This window comes from Rhinopithecus bieti, unplaced genomic scaffold, assembly GCF_001698545.2.
Source record: "Rhinopithecus bieti isolate Rb0 unplaced genomic scaffold, ASM169854v2 scaffold_7684, whole genome shotgun sequence".
In the NCBI taxonomy this organism is placed as follows: Eukaryota; Metazoa; Chordata; class Mammalia; order Primates; family Cercopithecidae; genus Rhinopithecus; species Rhinopithecus bieti.
Window position 1 is genome coordinate 631,382 of NW_016806071.1, and position 14,195 is coordinate 645,576.

Below are 14,195 nucleotides of genomic sequence, written 5' to 3' on the forward strand. Positions count from 1 at the left end.
ATTCTCTTTGAAGCAATTGTGAATGGAAGTTCATTCCTGATTTGGCTCTCTGCTTGTCTGTTACTGGTGTATAAGAATGCTTGTGATTTTTGCACATTAATTTTGTATCCTGAGACTTTGCTGAAGTTGCTTATCAGCTTAAGGAGATTTTGGGCTGAGACGATGGGGTTTTCTAAATATACAATCATGTCATCTGCAAACAGGGATCTTTTTAAAGACCAGTTGGCAACAGACATTTTTAAGTACACAAAAATAATGAGAAATGCAGTTTGTGTGAAAGTTGGTGTGGCCTCCCAGCTCAGTTGAGGCTTGAATGAAGAGATGATGTGCTTATCCCTCCAGCGTGGGCTGAGAAACCACAGGAGATGTAGCATAGCTTAGTTTCTTATTTCAAATGAGAATTCCTACTATAGTGAAATGTACAAAAAAAAACAATCTAGCACCACATACAAATAATTTTGTATCTTTGATATAATCAGTCTTCCAAAGTCCTTTCTTAATATTTAAGTGGAACTTGGTAAGAATCAGTTGTATTCAGATTCTAACTCTTAAAGAGCCTTAATCCTGGCTGGGCACAGTGGCTCATTCCTGTAATCCTAACACTTTGGGAGGCCAAGATGAATGGATTGCTTGAGGCCAGGAGTTCAAAACCAGCCTGGCCAACTTGGTGAAACTCTATCTCTACTAAAAATACAAAAAATTAGCCGGGTGTGGTGGCAGGCGCCTGTAGTCCCAGCTACTGGGGGGTCTGAGGCAGGAGAATCGCATGAACCTGGGAGGCGGAGGTTGCAGTGAGCCGATATCACCACTGCACTGCAGCCTGGGCAACAAAAGCGAAACTTCGTCTCAAAAAAAGAAAAGAGAACCTTACTCTTGAGATGTGCAAATTGTTGTGAATATTCAAATTCATTTTCTTCTGTCATATAATGGGTTTTGTCACCTTTATTTTTTATTGTACAGATTATGGAGTTTTTTTCCCACAGTTCTTGCTTATTCATGTTGATATTTTCAAAAGATTACCTCTTCTTGCTCCTTCTAAATCTTTCTAGGCCCTTGTCCCTCCCACTGTGTTAAGACCAAAACAAAATTGTCTGGGAGAAGCTAATGTTTATCATTTTCTTTATAGTCTTTAGCAAAAGAAGTTAGAATTATCTTAGGCTGCTCTGGAATTTCACAACCTTGCTATTAGGAACCCTTTACATCTGCTGAATTCCTTGTTAACTTAAATCATTTCCTCTCTTTCTGGAATTTTGGAATTGGCCAATTTCCTCAAAATTCCTTTATATACTTTATTCAATAAGTATTCCTGTTTAAATGTAAATTAAATCACGATATATTCTAAATGTATTAGGGAACTTTTGTTTGAGGACTTCCTTTTTGTAAAGCCAGTAATTACCTGTTAATTATGTTTTATGTTTGTTTTCTTTTTGGTTGTTAGTGGTAGTTTTTTGCTTTAATTTTTTTTAGATTTGGATTTTCAAATATATGGTCTGCTTAAAACAGGGTATACTTAGAAGTGACTTCTAAAGTCATTTTTAAACTTTCTCTTCTCTGGGTTAAGATGCAGTGATACAAGCAGTAATTTGAGGTTTCCTGTACTGAATATTAAGTTGGTTCTTTTCTAAAAATGAAAACAGCTTCAGTCTCTTTTAGAATGTACCATAATCTCTACTGAGTAGACGGGTTGTTAAAGGTAACATTAAATCTCATTACGTTAACTGTACTTACTTTGTGCCTAAAAGCCGGTTTCACTTTGCCCCCCCTTCTTGTGTGCTGCAGCTGGTGGATAGCGAAGTGGTCATGCTTTCTGCGCACTGGGAGAAGAAAAAGACAAGCCTCGTGGAGCTGCAGGAGCAGCTCCAGCAGCTCCCAGCTTTAATCGCAGACTTAGAATCCATGACAGCAAATCTGAGTAAGTCCGATGTTTTCATTCATTACTTTTAGGAATGAAAACAACTTGGGCAGGGTTTGGTGTAATTTCAAAGCTTTTTAGGAACACATGAAATTCTGGGTTAACAGGATTTTTTGGAAAATCATGATTTCTACTTAATTTCATATTTTGATTAGTTGAGCATTTGACAGAAAATGATGTAAAGTAGAAATTAGTTCTAACTGTTTCTGCCTCAGGTCAGCTCAGGACACATAATTATAATTATGGTGATCTTAAAGTGACTCGGGTTGTCTTTGTTGACATTTGGTCTCTGTTCGAAAGCATACATGTAGAAAATGGATTAGGTGACTTTGTCCTGACTGTAGAATGTATTCCAGAAATTGTTGCTTTTAAAATTTAGATCTGCTAGAACTTCATGTCTTGTAGTGTATTTTTTTTCTCTTCAAACGGATTAGAGACCAAACAAACCTGGTTAAATGAGGGTACTTGTGCTGGGTGTGGTGGCGCGTGCCTGCAGTTGCAGCTATTCTGGAGACTGAGGCAGGAGGATTGCTTGAGCCCAGAAGTTTGAATCCAGTCTGGGCAACATAGTGAGACCTTGTCTCAAACAACAGCAACAACAACAACAACAACAGTGTAAATCAGGGTACCAGTTTGGCTAAATTTATACTCTGGAAATTTATTTTTTTGGTGTTGTTTATTTGGATGGATTATATTGGTATTTTTTTTTCTTGGGTTTATATTCAGAAAATTGTCTTTTATGTTTGATGATGCCACATCTAAGGGTAATACTGTAGCTTACTATTTCCTAATCAAGCTTAAGATCTTAGTAAAATAGGAGGTAGGAGCTGTCTGTATGAGCTAATAACCTGTTTTAGTCTTTTAGGTGGGAAGCTAAAGATATTCTATTATCTCCTCCTGTTTTTAATATTGCCTTATTCAAAGCAAAACACAACTAATATACAAGGCAAGTAATTTGCAAGTCATAAAACAGTTTTTTGTATGTGAACAAAATAGATACATAGTATTTGGAGTGCTGTTGCTGATAACAGTAGCTATCGTTTGTTTATGGCACCTACTGTATGTCAGAGATCATGAGATGCTTCACGATACTAGCTGTAATTCTCACAAGAACCCCACAAATGTAGCTTTTATTATTCCCGATTTACAGATAAACTAAGGCTTGGAGAGGTTGCAACTTGCTCAGGATCATAAGATTTATAAATGCATCTAGGATCCCAACCACATTGATGATATCCTCAATATCAGTATGAGGCAGTAGGATGAGGTGATGAGGGAGCAGGATGAGGGCTCTCAGTAGGTCTCTATGAACTGTATTCTTCAAGTCCCCTGGCTGTTGCCACGCCTTTCAGGGTCAGTGTTTTGTTATTTCTGAAGGCACGGCATGGAAAGGAGATCCTGGGTCTTAGAGAAATGTAAAATGGCTGTCGTTGCCCTCTGCATTGGTTTCCTCTTACAGGTATAGTAATGGTCCTTCCCAAGCCTTGGACATAGCCCTTAAGATGTTTGGAACATTCTTCTTAGCCACTTTCTTTCAGCTCATCTTTCTGTATCTCTTTGAGTCACTTGCTTTTCATTGGTTGTATGCTTCTTTGCAGACATGTTCTCTTATGATAACCTCTTTTATTTCCCCAGCTGAGAGTAAATCTGTTTACAGATGGTTGTTGTTTGCTTAATACCACTCTGCTGATTAAATGTATTCTGCCACAATTCTAATTATTTTCATAGTCAATTCTGTTTAGGAAATGCAGTCTCTATAAGTCTTTCATAAAATATAGTGTATGTTCATTCCCAATTAGGATTCTGATATCCTGAAAAAGGTTTGATGTTTAGTAATACATGACCTTATTCTTCAGAAACTGCATTTTGGCTTCTTAAATGCACAAGATAGGCCTTCTAGATGTTCACTTGGATCCTTTCTTTTTTAGTAATCTGAGAACATCTAACACTAAACACAAATGAAAGCTAAAAGATTATCTGATAACTGTTCTAGTTAGTAACTTCTAAATTAATTTGAGTCATTTTTTTCTTCTCATCTGTGTCTAACCGATATTGAGCTCTTTTTAGAGAGTGAGTTCAGTTTTTTTTAGAAGGTATGTCTGGATGGTGGTTTTTCATGTATATTGCCAATCTGAATTATCTGTTAGCCTTTGGAATGCATGCTTCCTTTGGGTTTTAATCTATTGCTGTTATTTGCCTGGTATTTATAATAATTAGTGATGAATGACTGTGGAAGATAGCATATCAAAACTTGGAATTTTAGAGACCTAGTTAGTATTTGTTGGCCTAGAATGAGCCCAGAGAGAGATGTTTTAAAATCATGAGGCTTTTAGCTAAGCAGTTTAAGCTTTATAGAATCAGTGCTGATGATATTCTTTTTTTTTTGAAATGGAGTCTCTCTGTTGCCCAGGCTGGAGTGCAGTGGCACAATCTCGGCTCACTGCAAGCTCCGCCTCCCAGGTTCACGCCCTTCTCCTGCCTCAGTCTCCTGAGTAGCTGGGACTACAGGCGCCCGCCACCACGCCCAGCTAATTTTTTGTATTTTTTTTTTAGTAGAGATGGGGTTTCACCGTGTTAGCCAGGATGGTCTCAATCTCCTGACCTCGTGATCTGCCCGCCTTCGCCTCCCAAAGTGCTGGGATTACAGGCGTGAGCCACCGCGCCCTGCGATGATATTCTTTACAGTAGGAAAATAAACACTTTGAAGCCAAATTTGATGGAGTTGTGTAAACATATATCTGCACCATTAATGTACTTTGTGAATTCATTTTGATGCATTTATGTATCATTCTTAGATTTTGGAAACATTTAGTGTTTTAAATGCTCACTCATTTACTGGGGTTTTTTTTTTTTTTTTTTTTTTGAGCTCAAAATCTCTCCTATTATCACCCAAATACCTTGACATAGTATTACAAGGCTTAAATAGTTAAGCAATAATAAAAAAATAAAAACACACTTAGAAGAAAACAGCGATTTTATTTGGTCACATAGTTCCCCTAACCTCTTTGAACTTGTTGCCCTTTCACTGTCAGATGTAACACCATATCCTGTCAGTCCCTCATTTTCCAGGCTGTTTCACTCTTTTGATTTTACTTTGCTCTCTAGAGGGTCTGCTTTTATTGAAGGGTACAGGTTGTATCTTATGTGAACAATTTGGACTTTTGATGATGCTTTTAGCTGTGTTATCCCATGGCTTCATTAATATGACTCCTGGTACCTAGCCCCTTGGGAATTGTTAAGTTACAGCAGATGATCCATTCATGTTGGTTTCAGTCCAGCTTGCAGAAGCCTATTTAATTGACACTTACTGATAAGGTTTGTCATTTTAAAAGTAAATAATAAAGGTATGCTGGGAACTGGAAAACAAGGGCTATGAACTTACAGATCTGAGTTTGGTTCCCAGTCCTACAACTTCCTCACTTTAAGAACTGTGCAGATTTCTCGATGACTCCAAGCTTTAGTTTGCTTGTCTGCAAAATGATGATGAGCATACCTGTCTCATAGGTATTTGGGGGATTAAATGAGATGATAAACGTAACCACTTAGCACAGTGACTGGTACATGCTGGGCATCTGCCACGCACCACACACTGCGTACAGACTCTGGACACACAGCAGTGAACAAGGGTGGGTATCTGCCATCAAGATGTCGACATTCTAATGGGGACCTCTCTAGCCTTTGTGAATTTACAAAACCGTTATTCTGTGACAGGAGGGTTTGGATGGAAGTTATGCAATTCAGCTTGTGCTGCAGAACAGTTTAGAATGCAAAACCACAACTTTCAATGTGGTGATATTAGTATTCTGTATATTGAAAGTGTATAAGTATACAATGGAATGTTTTATTCTGTGAAAACCACAGTGCTTTTAATCATAAAACTGGAAAAATATGTTTGACAAGTATATACTGAATTCTCTTGAACTTCCACTAGAGGGTAGTATAATCCTATTCCTTTGTTGAAATTCAAAATGTTAAAGCCTTGTCTTTGAATTCTATTTCTTAGTTTATTTTATATGACCTATTTTAAAAAGACTGTTCCCTTCATCTAGAACAGAAGATTCTGAGTTTTGTTTTTGTTTTGAAATTTTAATTTTTTTTAGAGACAGTATCTAACTCTGTTGTCCAGGCTGTAGCACGGTGATGTGATCATAGCTCACTGCAGCCTCAAACTATCCCTGGACTCAAGCGATCTTCCTGCCTCAGCCTCCCAAAGCTCTGGCACTACAGGATTGAACCGCTGTACCCAGCCAGCAGATTCTGTTAATTCTTAGATAGCAATTCTTAGATATAAGAGAATGGCAGCCACATACTGAGTTTGTCTTTTTCTTTTGATTTGACCTAGCCTGATACAGTATTATTTTGCTTTCTTCTGTACAGAATTTTAAAGGGCATCTAACAGAGAAATGATCATAGCTCTGTTGGTTTTTCATGAACTAGGTTATCGTATGTCCAGGTTCCTTTCTGAGGTTAGACCCTTCGAGAGGCACATGAATTCTCTTAGACACCTTTTATGCTACTACATAGATCTCATTTGTTCCATAATGGCTTTTGCAAGTTAATGTACCTCTTAAAGTTTCCTTATTCATACCATCGTTACCTTATTACCTTAGTACATAAAAGTGTAACGTAAGCATTTGAAGAGTCTTGTGGTCTTTCAGTACCTGGCCTCTGTGACCTGTGGGTTTGCAGCCAAAGGAGATTTCTTTGTTCCATGAGGCTAATTATTTTGTTAGAAAAGAACTCATTAAGTGGGAAATAATTTTACTGTGCTACTTCATTCTTTATATATTAGTGGTTACACTACAAATAATATGTATTTGAAACAAATGGCACAAAGAAAAACTCCAAACAGAATTGCTTTTCCTCTGGGACGGCCTTCTCACAAAGATTTGTGAAGCTCTTTTTTGCACAGCTGTCAGGCATTCCCAAATGGCTTTTCACAATAAAATTCTACCTATCTCTTCCACTGATCGCTAAATGAGACATATGCTGTTGTTATAGCGAGCAAAATGGTGAGACTTGAGCTTCTTGTAAAGGTATATTTGTGTCCATGGAGGCCTGCTAGTATTTTATGTATATGCATCCTAAGTTGGTTACCAAATGTACTCATATATGCAACTTGTTTTGCAACAGGAAATGAGCAGGCTGTGACAGGAAAATTAAATTTCTGCCAACTTAAATTCAACATAAAATATTCAGAATACACGTTATGTATGTATTGTCATTATATGAAGAGCTTTTTTACGTTTTTAATATAAGAAGGGATGAAATTTTTTTAATACCAATTCTTTTATATTTTATTACTCATTTCAAGTCTACTAATGTTAAAGTGGAAAATTTTCATCACTTCTTCTGTTTTAAGTCACTGATAATGTGACCTGGTTTAATATGCTAAAAGTATCATCATGTTGTTTAATGTTTTCTAAGTTCCTTGCTTATGTTTATTCTTTTACAAAATTTGGCATAATCTCTTAATATTTAAACTAGATGACCATGAATAGATTTGCCTTCTTGGTTATTTTACATGTTAGAGTAATAGAATCATTCTATCACCAGCAATTATTCTTTATTGAATTCAACAGGCAAGTTATTAGGGGATAGCAAAGAAGCAAAAATACAGTCTGCACCTTTAAGGCCCTTACTGATTCCTGAGAGAGATGAGAGTACACAACTAGTTGGATGATATCAGTCAGAATGTGAGTCCTATGTGAGGCTGAAAGGTCTGGGGCAGCACAGAAGAGGAAGGGAGTTCTGTGGGAGGAGGGCGGGCTGCCACTGGCCTAAGCCTGAAAAGACAGGCCGGGGTTAGGGACAGGCAGAGGCAAGGAGGAGGAGGCACCAACGTGCAGGACTCATCTTGTTTTGCTGTAATGTAGAATATGTGAAGGAAAGAAGTGAAGTAAACACAGTTTGTGGCCAGAGAGCAGTAGGTCTCTGAATGATAAGGAGTTTAACTTGAAAGTGTTCGGAGCCTGTGAAGCTTTTTAAAGGGGAGAACATAAATATGAATTTGGTGTTAGCAGTCAAATGACCACTGACTATTTCAAGCATTTTTAGTCTAAATTTGTCATTCAGCACAAGAGCATGATGCTGTCCTATTCAGAAGTATGTACAGCGTGTTTTTCATTAGGAATTCCAGGTTGATAAACCACTCACATGTTTTCATCTGGTCCCCACGTTATTAACAAAAGAGTGACTGGGGCAGCAAGTACAATTTGTACCTAGAACAGAATTTCTGTCCATGAGAAATTAATTGGCCTGCCTAGAGATCAACCTCATTTAAGTTCCTGGCCTCATTAGCTCTGTAGTCAACCAACAGAGCTAGAATCTAAATGGAAATTGCCATCTGTCCAGATAAAGATTAAAAGGTAAAAAGAACATACACATTTTCCAGCATAGAATAATTGTTGGCTCCATTACATAGTTTCTTTTCAGAAAAATCATTTGAAATTTCATTGCTTTTAGCAGTAGGAGATCTTAAGTCTAAGAATATAGTCTGGAAAATAACTTATAGGTGTGTAAGTTTGTAAGGTAAAAATGAAAATGTTGTTGACATTTTGATCTAATAGATCCATAGATCTTGTTTACATCATTATCATTACTGGTCAATGAAATTATTAGTTCTAAATGACTTATTAAATATAAAACTTAGCTAATCTAAAAATTTTCTCTATTTTTTATATTCAAACATTAATTATTTACTAAGTGTCAAGTATTAAGTTTAGGTACTTTGGCTCATTTAATCCTTTTAACAGCTTTGCAAGATATGTATTGTTAGCTCTCTCTTCACAGACAAGGTATCACATTGCATCTCATATGGCAGGAACAGAGCTGGGTTTTTAAGCTTGTGCTTCAAAGCCTAGCTCTTAACCAGTCCTCCATATGCTAAGCATACGTGCATGATACTGAATGCACCAAGTAGCTTAGAGTTAAATGGAATCTATATTAAATTTAACTATTCTAGTTTTTATCACTAATCAAAATGAAACAACCTTTTACATAATCCTGTTAGCTATGATAGTCTTTTATACATTTTAAGACCCTGTCAGACTAGTTATAATAGAATGAACTGAGTATTGCTTCTTTAGTGCTAGGAGTACTAGTTCCCAAGCTGAATCTCCTAGTCAGTTTTTCATTTAATAAGACAAAAAACAATGTAGGCTGGGTGTGGTGGCTCACACCTGTAATTCCAGCACTTTGGGAGGCCAGCCCAGGAAGATCACTCAAGCCCAGGAGTTCAAGACCAGCCAGGTCATAGCGAGGCCTCATCTCTACAAAAAAAAAATATATGTAAATGGCAGTACATCATTTTGCCTGATTCCCCCATATAAACTCTTTGTGTACCATTTGTGACATTCTGAAAATCTTAGGTATAGTTTTGGCTAAAATTTAGATTTTACAAATTGTTTCATTTAAGCGTTCCATAATCACGTATAGTAGCTGTTTGATGTGGCCTCTGAAGCTGGGTTCAAAACCACCCTGAACTACATTATTATTAGCCTTTTCCAGATTTGCCAGTGGTTTACAGTGATATATCAATATGATGAAAGTCAGTACCTAAAATGTCTGAAGAAAACTGCTAAACTGCTTGTCATCATGTTTTCACTTTTGAATAAAATTTATTCCCCCCCACCAAATTCATGTTTTAAGCCTTATACCCTAGCAGAGGGGAGAGGGAGTTTTATAAGCACAAATATTTAGTAGGGTTAAAATTTAGGATATTAGAAAGTGTCAAAAAAAAAAAAGGAATAAGACCTACTATTTGATAGCACAGTTGGGTGACTATTGCCAATAATAACTGTATATTTTAAAATAAAAAATGTAATTGGATTGTTTGTAACTCAAAGGATAAATGCTTGAGAGGAGGATAAAAAGAGAAAATGTCAACACTTCTTGGATTATCTAACAGCTGTTTGGATCAAACAAAGATTAATTAAAATAAAATCTTCATTAATAAAATTCATACTTTTAAATTTTTTTTTAACTTAATAATTCTTTTCAGTTCCAAGATCCCATTCAGGAGACCACACTAAATTTAGTCATCTTGTCTTCTTAGGTTCCTCCTGGCTCTGACAGTTTCTCAAACATTTTTTGTTTTTGATGACCATGACAATTTTTTGAGACATGGTGATCAGATATTTTGTAGACTGTCCCTCAGTTGCAAATTGAGCACTTTGTAATATTTTGGATATCAGTCCTTTATCAGGTGTGTTCTACAAAGATTTTCTCCCAGTGTCTGCCTTGTCTTTTCTTTTAAAATTTTAAGTTTTGTGTATTTTTTGCTTTTATTATTATTTTTAATTGACACATAATTGTGTATATTTATAGGGCACAGTGTGATTTTTGATACATGTACACAGTGTGTAATAAATCAAGGTGGTCAGCACATCCATCTCCTCAAACACCATTTTTTTGTGTTGGGAACATTCAAAATCCACTCTTTTGCTATTTGAACATATACAGTTAATTGTTATACTCTCCATACAGTGCTATAGAATACTAGAACTTATTCTTCCTATCTAGCTGTATTTTTGTATCTATTAACCAACCTTTGGCTACTGCCCACCTCCCCAGCAGCCTCTAGTAAGCACTATTCTACCCTCTACTTCCCTGGGATCAACGTGTTTAGCTTCCACATATGGGTGAAAACATAACAGTATTTATCTTTCTGTGCCTGGGTTATTTCACTTAACATACTGTCCTCGAGGCTCATCCATGTTGCTGCAAATGGTAGTACTTAAATCTTTTTTTACAGCTGAATAGTATTCCATCGTTTATATGTAACACATTTTCTTTATCCATTCATCTATTGATGGATGCTTAGGTTGAATTCATGTCTTGGCTATTGTGTATAGAGCTGCAGTGAACATGGGAGTGCAGATAACGCTTCAAGATACTGATTTCCTTTCCCTTGGCTGTATTCCCGATAGTAGTGGGACTGCTGGTCATATGGTAGTTCTACTTTTGATTTTTTAAGGAACTTCCATACTGTTTTCCGTAATGATTATACTAATTTAAATTTCCACCAACAGCGAATGAGAACTCCCCTTTCTCCGCGTCCTTGCCAGAATTTGTTGTTTTTGGTCTTTTCGGTAATAGCTATTTTTTTTATTATTAGTTTTAGGGGGTAAGGGGTTACAAGTGCTTGTTTGTTGTGTGGCTGTATTGCATATTGGAAGAGATTGGGCTTGTAGTGTACCCAATACCCAAATAGTGAACATCGCACCCAATAGGTAGTTTTTCAGTCTTTGTCCCTTCCCACCCTTCCCCCTTTTTGGAGTCCCTAGTGCCTGTTATTTCCATCTGGCAATAGCTATTCTAACTAGGGTTAGATGTTATCTCATTGTGGTTTTGATTTGTATTTCCCTTATAATTAGTGATGTTGAAGATTTTTCCATATACCCGTTGGCCATTCATGTACCTTCTTTTGAGAGATGTCTATTCAGTTCATTTGCCCATTTTTTAATAGGATTTTTTTTTATTTTTATTTTTTGCTGTTGAATTGTTTGGGTTCCTTGGGAATTTTAATTAGTAGGGCCCTTACGAAAAACAATATGGAGGTTCCTCTGAAACAAAACAAAACGAAAATAGAACTCCATATGGCCAGCAGTCCTATACTAGGGATATATTCAAAGGAAAGGATTTTAATCCCTTGTGGGATGAGTCATTTGCAGGTATTTTCTCCCGTTTTGCTGGTTGTCTTTTCAGTCTTGATTTTTTTTTTTCCAGGCAGAAGCTTTTTAGTTTGATGTAATCTAGTTTGTCTATTTTTGCTTTTGTCACTTGTGCCTTTGAAGTCTTCTCCATAAAATCTTTGTCCAAACCAATGTTCTGAAATGTTTCCCGTATGTTTTCTTCTAGTAGTTTCATGGTTTCAGCTCTTACATTTAAGTCTTTAATCCATTATGAGGTGATTTTGTTCTAGGGTGAAAGTTAGGAGTCTAGTTTCATTCTTCTGCATATGGATATTCACTTAACCCAGCATCATTTATTGATGAGACCATGTGTTTCCCAATGAATGTTCTTTGTGCCTTTGTCAAAAACTGATTGGCTATAAATAGGTGGATTTATTTTTGGGTTTTCTGGGTTCTCTGTTCTGTTCCAGCATGTCTGTTTTATGCTAGCATCATGCTGTTTTGGTTACTATAGCTTTTTGTAGTATATTTTGAAGTCAGACAATCTGATGCTTCCAGCTTTGTTATTTTTGCTCAGGATTGCTCTGGCTATTCAGGGTCTTGTGTGATTCCATATGAGTTTTAGAATTTTTTTTTCTATTTCTGTGAGGAATGTCGTTGGTGTTTTGATAGGGATTGCATTTAATCTGTAGATCACTTTTGGCAGTATCATCATTTTCACAATATTCTTCTAATGCCTGAACATGGGGATGTCTTTTCATTTTTGTGTCTTCTTCAACTTCTTTCATTAGTGTTTTATAGTTTGTCATGTAGAGATCTTTCATCCCCTTGGTCTCAAACTCTTAGGCTCAAGTGATCCTCCTGCCTCAGCCTCCCAGAGTGCTGAGATTACAGGTGTGAGCCACCGCACCTGGCTCTTTCCTTCCCTTGGTTAAATTTATTCTTAAGTATTGTAATTTTTTGTAACTATTGTAAATGGGACTGCTTTCTTGATTTCTTGCCCCCTGCAATTTCATTGTTGGTGTATAGAAATGCTACTGATTTTTGTATGTTGATTTTGTATCCTGCAACTTTACTGAATTTATTAAGTTCTAAAAGTTTTTTTGCTGGCGCTTTTAGAGTTTTCTCTACATAAGATCACGTCATCTGCAAACGGGCATTTCAACTTCCTCCTTTCCTATTTGGATATCTTTATTTCTTGTGCCTAATTGCTCTCTCTAGGACTTCCAAAAACAGGCAAACATTTGCATCACAATAAACCTGTAATTGTCAGTTGAAATTTGAGGAGTTTGTCTCAAACCTAATGCTATGAAAGCTAATTTAGAAAGTCATATGAAAAGCTAGTACGTAAATGAAGGAGTTATATTATAGCCCTTTAAATGAACCCAAGACTGGAAGGCTGCAGAGCCAACTTGTTCCTCTTCACTGCTCCTTTCCCCACTGGATCACTGTTACTTCCCGGCTTGGGAATCATTTCTTGCTGAGCTTTCCCTCATCTGTGTTAGATGCCACTCCTTTGAGTTCCTACGGCACCTCACTCTGTCATGCTCTGTTGTCATTGAAATATGCCTCCCCTCTCCTGTAAGCTCCTTGAGCTCCAGGACTGTCTTTTTCATCTTTGTATCCCAGTGACTGTCATATGTCAGTGAATAATAGATAACTAGTTATGAGGCTCTGAGTTCTCGAATGTTTGACCTCAAAAGCTTTTCTTTTATATGAGAAAACAACTAATCCTTGCCCCTACAATCTCATTTTACTTAGCATCCTATCAATTGGAAATCAGTGTAATGTGAGAGGGATTCAGTTTGGATTCCTGACTGTCCTTCACTGGCCGTGAGGCCCTTCACTAGCTTGCTTGGGCAAGGCACTGTATTTGTTTTTCTAGGCTTTAGTCTTGAATCTTTTCAGTGAAAGGTTTGAGTGGGTGATGTTCATGTTCCAATAAAGCTGCAAGGCTCTGTGGCCTAGCAGCAGAGTGGAGTAGTGAAAGACTAGTCACCTGACAGGCAGAGCGAAGTCACTTCCTCACCCAACCACTGAGTAGCCTGGTAACCCCTGCTTACCAGGTATTTGTGCATATCTACTGCGCCTTGAAGATTTGTGTATGTGATGTGCTGGAGGCAAAACAAATGCTAACGTAATTTAGAAACACAGATACTAAGTTAGTTAAGGATAGGTATAATTAGGTTAAGTTAGGTATAATTTGTGTTAATTATATTTTGCCATATTCTTATTATGTGAAAATTGGTTATTCGCATGTGGTATATGGGATCATTAGGATATAGTATTATGTTAATCAAGATAATGTTTCTCCATTTCTTTGTCTTCCTGGTTAATTAGTATTTAGGAAAGTTTATTTCTTAATAATGCTTGAAATGTAGTCAAAAAAGATAATTTGAATTATGTTTTAATGTTGGCCAGTATGTTTTCTTTTGCTTCAAGAAAGTTTAATAAAAAATACTTAAAAATGCAAAACAATCTCAACAATGTAAACTTTTACCTTTTGATACTTTTTTTTTTTTTTTTTTTTTTTTTTTTTTTTTTTTTTTTTTTGAAGACCGGAGTCTCAACTCTTGTCGCCCGGGGCTGGAGTGCGTGGCCGGATCTGCCAGCCTTCACTGCAAGCCTCCCGCCTCCCGGGTTTTTAC

General features: G+C 36.8%; 1 protein-coding gene across 3 annotated transcripts in view; it reads left to right on the forward strand.

Annotated features, from left to right (window-relative positions):
* The window catches only part of DTNBP1 (dystrobrevin binding protein 1), a 156,053-nt gene that overhangs the window by 41,802 nt on the left and 100,056 nt on the right, over window positions 1–14,195 (forward strand). For all 3 annotated transcript variants that reach the window (XM_017874513.1, XM_017874512.1, XM_017874514.1), the window contains one exon: window positions 1,780–1,912. In XM_017874513.1, coding sequence (XP_017730002.1) covers window positions 1,780–1,912 — 133 coding nt within the window. The remainder of the gene's footprint in view (window positions 1–1,779; window positions 1,913–14,195) is intronic.